Here is a 7941-nt window from a genome sequence, read left to right on the forward strand (position 1 = left end):
GGGGTTGTAGGCCCTCGCCTTGGAGCTGAGCGTACAGCAGTGAAGGCAACGGATGGCAATCTTTGCCCGCTGGGTGTTCAAAGTCCATTCAGTGCCTGGGGGCCCAGTGTAAACAAGGGAAGTAAAATCAATAGAATGTCAAAGTGCTAAGTGTTGAGAAGCATGATGAAAGAGCTTCTTCTCTGGATAACACGAAAAGTTGAGATAAAGGAAGCCGGGCTAGTCAGTAACCCGGTAGAAGTTGACAGTGAGTTCTACTCCGTTAGTTCAACGGTTCCCAGCGAGAAAGAAGGAAAGAAAAAACCACAAACCCAACCCACAGAGCTTCCTGTCCCTTTAAAAATGGCGGCTCCGGACCGGCCTGCATTGGTATTGGTTACACGATGACAAGGGGCGGGGCTCAGGGGCGGGACCGAGGCACCGGCGCCGCTAAGACCCGCCTCCTACGGCAAGCCGGAGATAGCAAGATGGCCGCTGCTGAAGAGGACTGTGGGGCTGGGGCCGACGCGGATCGGGAATTGGAAGAGCTTCTGGAAAGTAAGAGCTCATGGAGGGGAGGGCCCGACGCGGGGCGGTTGTAAGGGCTCATTCTGGGGTAAACTGAACCCTAGGTACTGGGGGCGGAGCGGGTGAGGCCCTCCAAAGGTTGGCCGGGGGCAGAGGGTCTGCCTGTGACTCCGAAGAAAATCTCTGGGTCACCCTCTCCTTCCTCCGCGACGGGAGCTAGGGAGCCCACCTTGGGCCCCTGAGGGTCTCAGACCGTTGATCTCCCTGCCGGAGGGGAAGCAGTGGCCCACCGGACGGTGTTTCACGATCTGGCACCGAACTCTCGTAGGTTTAGGTGAGCAGGTTCTTGTTACCTAACTTCCTTCCCGCCAGCTGCAGCTTTCGGGCTTTGGTGGGCAGCGAACCCGACTGCTCGCGTTAAGTGGAGACAAGCCCATGGCGCGGCCTTCTGTACACTGTCCTCTCCCGCTTTTTTGCCTTTCGCCAGGCCTTTCACCTTTCCCTCACCAGGCCCCATTCCAGTACTTTCACCGGGTCAGACAGCCCAAGCCGACTGCCTTCCATTACTCTGAAAAACTGAGGGTGAGACGGCTTGAGGGGGAGACAGCCCACCCTCCTGAAAGAGGCTGGGTGTTCTTTTCTTCCCTGTCCTCCACTCTTCTGTTGGTTTCTCGCCCACAGTGGGGCCAGTGTCCTCCCTCCAAGCCCGGCAAGCAGATTGGGGGCGAGGACTCCGGTTTTTAGGGCAGAGGTGAATATGTTTTGTCTCTTGCCCAGTCACAGAGATGTGGGCAGGCAGAAAGATGAACAGAAACGGTGAGGAGTGCCAAGTGACTCTGTGGATTGACACACAGTTATCTGCAGACAGGAGGCCAGAGGGCTAAATCGGAGGATAAGAGAATTCTGAGAGTTCCGTTTCCCCTAGGGACTGTACCCTGCTCTCCCTCGTTTGTGCTAGTACCAGGACCCATGGGAAGCTGGATGGAACAAAAGTTTGTGGCTTTTGCTTTCTTGCCAAAAATTATGCCCTCGAGGGCTCCAGAGTGACTTCAGGAGTTTAAGAACCTGTGCTCTCTGCTCTTGTTGGATATTTGTGTGGAACTTCTGGGGAATCTTTAGAATGTGGCAGGAAAGTCACTATGTAGAGAGAGGTCTTTGCAGAACTTTTAACTCTCTCTTCCCTGCTATGAGAGAGACGCCTCTTACACCTTAAGCGATTTCTTTCTCTTTGATCACAATAAATTGGCTAATGAAGAGGGGAGTGGGAAGCTTATTGAGGGGTGGGCCAGGAGAGGGACACTTAAAAAAAGGGGGAGAAAAATTTAGGAAAGTTGGCACTTTGAACGATCGTTCTCAGGATGCTTTGCCCAGAACTTACCCGCCCCCCCCCCAAGCCTTGCATCCGCATCCATCCCCAACACACACACTATGTCTCTTGTCTCTGAAGGTGCTCTTGATGATTTCGATAAGGCCAAACCCTCCCCAGCACCCCCTCCTACCACCATGGCCCCTGATGCTTCAGGGCCCCAGAAGAGATCGCCAGGAGACACTGCCAAAGTATAAATTCCACCCTCTTAAGGGAGGGGGAGGGGATGGGCATGCAGCTGAGCAGAGGTGGGGCAGGTCCCTGTGGGCTGGAATGGATTGGGGGGAGGGGGCCTGGCCTCACACCGATGGGATCTTGAGGAAGTGCTTTGAAAAGAAAGCAGATTTAAATGGTTGGTTTGGGAATGCCACCCTATACCCTTTCCTCAGTGGCCAGGTGCCTTTTGTCCTCCTTAAGAGAGGTAGTTAGAATATCTGGGCAGGAGGGAAGCAATGCATTTCCCAGAGGCCCTGCCCGTGGCCCCTGTCAGAGGGGTGCCAAGTAAGAGATGCACTTTGGCCACCCCTTCCCTGCAGGATGCCCTCTTCGCCTCCCAAGAGAAGTTTTTCCAAGAACTGTTCGACAGCGAGCTTGCTTCCCAAGCCACTGCGGAGTTCGAGAAGGCCATGAAGGAGCTGGCAGAGGAAGAGCCCCACCTGGTGGAGCAGTTCCAAAAGCTCTCTGAGGCTGCGGGGAGAGTGGGTGAGGCGGTGGCCCTGGGGGGCTGGAAATACCTGAGCTTACCTCTACCATCTTTGTTGCATGCAGAGGGCACGCGTATCTTCGTAAAGCTGATAGCACTCCTCGTATCACTGCCGTTGGGTGGGGCCAGGAGATGGGAGGAGGGACGGGACCGGGGACACTGTCTCCTGAAAGGGGGGAGGCTGAAAAGTCACAGAGAAGATTACTGAAAACTGACCGTTTTAAAGGTCACAGTGTTGTGGGTGTCATCGCCGAGAACAAAGTGACACCCGGTTCAAGTAGATTTGTGAAGGTGACTGTGAAGAGGACCATGGAGGATTCAGAGATTCGGAGTGCTAGTGACTCACCAGTAAATGCTGCATATTCAAGCTGATAACCAGCTCAGTCTGGGTAAGCAGACAGTAAAAATCCAAAAGACTTGGGCTTTCTCGATCTTTCCTAGGCAGTGATGCAACCTCCCAACAAGAATTTACGTCTTGCCTGAAGGAGACACTAAGTGGACTCGCCAAAAATGCCACTGATCTTCAGGTGAGGGAAAGGGGTAGGGGCCACGAGAGCCCCTCAGCCACATCAGCAAAAAGACAGACTCTTTTGGGTAGCCTCTGAAGTCTGTCCCTGCCATGCTGTTTTGCTGCAGGCAAGTTTAAATAGTTCTTTCCAATTGAAAGGGTGCTAAGCATCCCAAGAAGCAATTTTCCTCAACTTACGAGGGGGTAACATCCCGAAAAAATCCATTGTAAGTTGGAAATACCATAAGCTGAAGATGCATTTAATACACCTACTCTCCCGAACATCACAGCTTAGCCGTGCCTACCTTAAGTGTGTTTAGAACACTTACATTAGCCTACAGGCGTGCAAAGTCATCCAACACCAAGCCTATTTTTTATTTTTTTAAATGTTTTATTTATTTCTAGGAGAGAGAGAGAGAGACAGCGTGAGCAGGGGAGGGTCAGAGAGAGAGGGAGACACAGAATCTGAAACAGGCTCCAGGCTCTGAGCTGGCAGTCAGCACAGAGCCCGACGCGGGGCTCGAACCCACGAACTGCGAGATCATGACCTAAGCGAAAGTCGGACACTTAACCGACTAAGCCCCCCAGGCGCCCCTCCAAGCCTATTTTTTAATAGTGTTGAGTATCTCGTGTAGTTTAGTGACTGCTGTACTGAAAGTGATAAACAGAGTGGTTACATGGGGACAGAATGGTTGTCAGTGTATCGGTTGTTGACCCTGGTGATCATGGGAGCCACGGCCACAGCCCAGCATCACGAGGGAGTATCATCTACAGATCGCTAGCCCGGGAAAGGATCCAAATTGAAATTTGAAGTACAGTTTGTACTGAATGTGCGTCCCTTTCACACCATCTAAAATTGAAAAGTGGTCCTAAGTCAGAGACTGTATTTGCTCTCCTCTCTCCTGTCCTTTATAGAACTCAGGCATGTCAGAGGAGGAGCTGACCAAGGCCATGGAAGGGCTGGGCATGGAAGAAGGGGATGGCGAAGGGAACATCCTCCCCATCATGCAGAGCATCATGCAGAACCTACTGTCCAAGGACGTGCTGTACCCGTCACTGAGGGAGATCACAGAAAAGGTCTGGGGACTTCTGTTTCCGCCTTTCCTCCTCGTTTTCTATTGCATCGGCGCTGGCAGGCTACCTTGTCTGCCTAGAATCTACAGCGCTAGGGTAACTGGAATGCACAGTCCATCCACTCTTTTCTCCTTTGTTTATTTGGAGCAGGAGAGCTGGGAAGGAGCTATTTTCTGGGAATGAAGGTACCACACTGAACATGTTTAAGGTAGAAGGGGAGGTTCTTCAGCTCTGGTTTTCAGTAAACTGGTTCCAGACTGTTGTCTGATCAACCCTTTCTTGCATTTCTTTTTCTTTTCTTTTCTTTCCTTTTTTTTTTTTTTNCTGGGTCATAGGGGAGTTCTATTGTTAATTTTTTGAGGAACCTCCACACTGTTGTCCAGAGGGGCTGTACCCCTTTCTTGCATTTCTAACTTCAATCATTTCTCTGATGAGGTTTCACTGAGGATTTACTGGCTTTATGTTATGAGCAATTTAAGATAGTGTAAAAGATGGTCCCTGCTGTCAGAGAGCTTACAGTTTCACCAAAGAAACAAAATACTGGACTAGAAGCTTTTCCACGACAGGGTGCAATGTGTGGTCAAGAGTCAAGTGGACAGCGGAGACCGGGGTCTAGGTGCCCCAAATCCAACTGTCAAGCTAAGAGTGGTTCTTAACATTTTTAAAGGTTGTAAATTCAAAACAGAAAAAGGAATAAATATGTGACAGAGATCACATACGGCCCATCAAGGCTAAAATATCTACTGTCTAGCTCTTCACAGAAGAAGTGTGCCGTCCTCTGGTGATCATAAATGCTAGCACCGCCAGGTGACGTTGTTGGAGTCCGTGCTACCCACGTCTTTAGTTTTTCCTTCGCCTGTGACCCCTTCCCCTTCGTATTATATTTTTCAGAGTTTATTGCCCTTCGTATCCACTGTCCATTAATACTTCCCCACCTGTTCTCCGTTTCCTCAGTATCCAGAATGGCTGCAGACTCACCGGGAGTCTCTTCCTCCAGAGCAGTTTGAAAAATATCAGGAACAGCATAGTGTCATGGGCAAGATATGTGAGCAGTTTGAGGCGGAGACCCCCGCTGACAGCGAGGCCACTCAGAAGGCTCGTTTTGAGGTGGTGCTGGATCTCATGCAGCAGGTGAGCCGTCCTCCCCATGCCGCCTGTGTCCCCCTCCCCCCGCCCCCCCTCCCCGGTGCTGCTGCGTGTGCGTTCAGTGGAGCGGGGACCTGGGAAGGAGGCCACGCTGCCAAGCCCCGCTGGAGGAGGGAGCGCAAGAGAGGCCACGTAGCCTGGTCCCCAGGACAAAGGAGAGAGACCCTGGCTCAGATTCTCTTCTTTTGGACTGCTGTTTTGTGGGCTTTTCTGCCACTCAAGTTCGTCTTCTTTTCCAGCTGCAGGATTTGGGCCATCCTCCCAAAGAGCTGGCGGGGGAGATGGTGAGTATACCTTCTCCCAGATTTGAGCCTGAGCCCAAGGTGCTGGAATTCTGTAGTCTCGATAGATTCCACCTGAGGCGATCACGGTGGCCACAGGGGGAGCAACTTCAGAAGCTGTCACTTGAGGTAAGAGCAGTAACCTCAGTCCCTTCGTCTCTTCTCCAGCCTCCTGGCCTCAACTTTGACCTGGATGCCCTCAATCTATCGGGCCCACCAGGTGCCAATGGCGAACAGTGTCTTATCATGTGAAACACAGCACGTGTTTGTCGCTGATCCCAGCCGTGGGGAACACCTGGAGTCAGCAGAGCCACTGGGAGCTGGGGCAGCAGTATCGTCTGCGGGAGCAGTCTGCGCGCCGCCCTCCGCCCTCCCAGCTGAGATCGTGCCATACCAGCTGACGCTTTTACTCTGTCTTTCTAGTAATAAGGACTCTCGGGCAGGCCCGGTCTGTGAGCCCCTTCCATCGTGGTTTCGACTGCTGGCAAAGGTCCAGCTACCTACCAGCTGAAGGAAAGCGTCCCTTTGGGGGCATGCACTTCCTCCCCCTCCCAAATAATGTTATATATGGCCACACTGATGTTCACTTTTATATTCTGGGTCTTCGTGCCTTGTCTCTACTCCCTCTCTCGGACGTGGGGAGCAGAGACAGAGTCCTGGGACTCCGTATTTCTCTGATTTTTTGGGCAGGGCCTTTGGGAATGAATGGGGAGACATTTGGCCCGGCCTCTGGGGCTGCAGGTCTGTCACCAGGTCCTCTTACCTTCAGACAGACCGTTGGGAATTCTATGGACGAAAAGGAAGTAGGGGTTTTTGCATCTGATCACAGTAGGGCTGAAAGAGAAGCCCTGGGATTCTCCTCTCACCGGGTCTGAGCCTCCAGGTCCCTGTTGTAGCTTGAGAGCTCAAGTCACCACCTTGGGTCTTTGTATGATGCTGTGTGATCTGGGTGAACCCAGCCCTTGACCTTCCTGTGCCGCCTGCCTCTCCTCCTCTTCTCTCTCTTTAAATACCTGTTTATTGCAGCCCTTCTCTGCACCCAAGCTGTTGTAAGGAAGGGCCATCCTGTTTCCCCTCATCTGGGCCATCCGTGACTCTGATTGGCCCCCTCCCTGGAAAACATACATAATTACAGTGTCAGGTCTAGGAAATGAAAGACTGTTCTTCCCCAGACATGTTCTGGCTTACTCGAGACCTCTGATTTCTCTGAATCCTGTCCCTTGACTAAGCAGGTGACCTGGGACCGGGCATGGGGTGCAGCTTCGGTCCTTTCTCTTGACTAATAAATAATCTGATTGAGGAGCGTGGCCTGTTTTTCATTCAGGTCTTTCTCTGATCTTCCTCAATTTCTGTAAGCTGCAGCATGAGGAATGTTTACAGACCTGTTCATAACACTGCAGTGCCGGATTCGGCCACCACCCTTCCCCAGCTCAGGCTGCCCCTCAGCTGGCCAAGGTCACCGAGTGGCCATCTTGCCTCATTTCCTCTGGCTCTTTCAATCTGGGAAGCCCTTCAGTTGGTGTTGGATTCTAAAGTTTCACATTTTTATTATTGTTAGTAATATATTATTAACATGTTTTCAAAATTATTATTATTGAGTTGATCTTGCACTTCTCTTTGGGAGCCAGTGCATCTCTGGACCCTGGTTGCCTGTGTTGGTAGATACTCTGGTCAGACCAACTGGCTGTCCTGTTTCAATACTCAGAAGACAATGCACAGGGCAGGTGACATTCAGCTTCTGAGTCACTTTGCGCTCCGGACATGCCACTTTCCTGGGGGTAAGCTTTTCACCCTTAAGGTGATCCCACACATTCTGTGGTTTGAGGATGGAGCCTCAAGGTATCCGGGAAGGTCTAGTTACTGCCTCTTATCAGAGTATGGAAGAGCCTCAGTCTGAATCTGAGTGTCCTCTGCCCTGTAGGAGGTGGGAAAGTGGAGGCAAACTTGTGATGGTGGTCCAGGGCCTGAATGGCTGGACATCTCTCCCAGCTCCAGCCAAACCCTGGACGAGGAGAGAGAGGAGGAGGGAAGAAGAAAAAGGCCCTGTCTCTGAACCATGTGCCTGCTGTACTGGCAATTTCCTTTTACAGATTCTCACTCCTGCTTTCCTGGTCCAGGCTTACTCCAGGAATCTAGACCAGTGCTCTGGTCCCATCTGGTTTTGTTCCCAAGCCGTTTTCCTTTTGACTGAACATGAACAAATTGACCCCCAGCTCCTCTCTGTCCCAGAAGCGCTGTTGGAATGATTTCTGGGCTTGTGGAAGGACAGAGCAATCCTTCTCAAACTGCCTGTGCTAAAAGGCCAGGGTTCTTGTTTGACAAATACCCAGTCCTTCCTACACTCAGATGTGTTCCC

General features: G+C 51.7%; 1 protein-coding gene across 1 annotated transcript; it reads left to right on the forward strand.

The window, feature by feature from the left end:
• Nucleotides 1-459: 459 nt before the first annotated feature.
• Nucleotides 460-6887, forward strand: PEX19 (peroxisomal biogenesis factor 19). Its single transcript, XM_077760123.1, has 8 exons — nt 460-537; nt 1955-2064; nt 2410-2575; nt 3018-3103; nt 4000-4161; nt 5113-5289; nt 5544-5588; nt 5754-6887. Exons 1-8 carry the CDS (start codon nt 468-470, stop codon nt 5835-5837), a joined length of 900 nt encoding a protein of 299 aa, XP_077616249.1. The 5' UTR covers nt 460-467; the 3' UTR covers nt 5838-6887.
• Nucleotides 6888-7941: the final 1054 nt, after the last annotated feature.

Source organism: Crocuta crocuta, unplaced genomic scaffold, assembly GCF_008692635.1.
Source record: "Crocuta crocuta isolate KB4526 unplaced genomic scaffold, BGI_CrCroc_1.0 scaffold133, whole genome shotgun sequence".
Classification (NCBI taxonomy): Eukaryota; Metazoa; Chordata; class Mammalia; order Carnivora; family Hyaenidae; genus Crocuta; species Crocuta crocuta.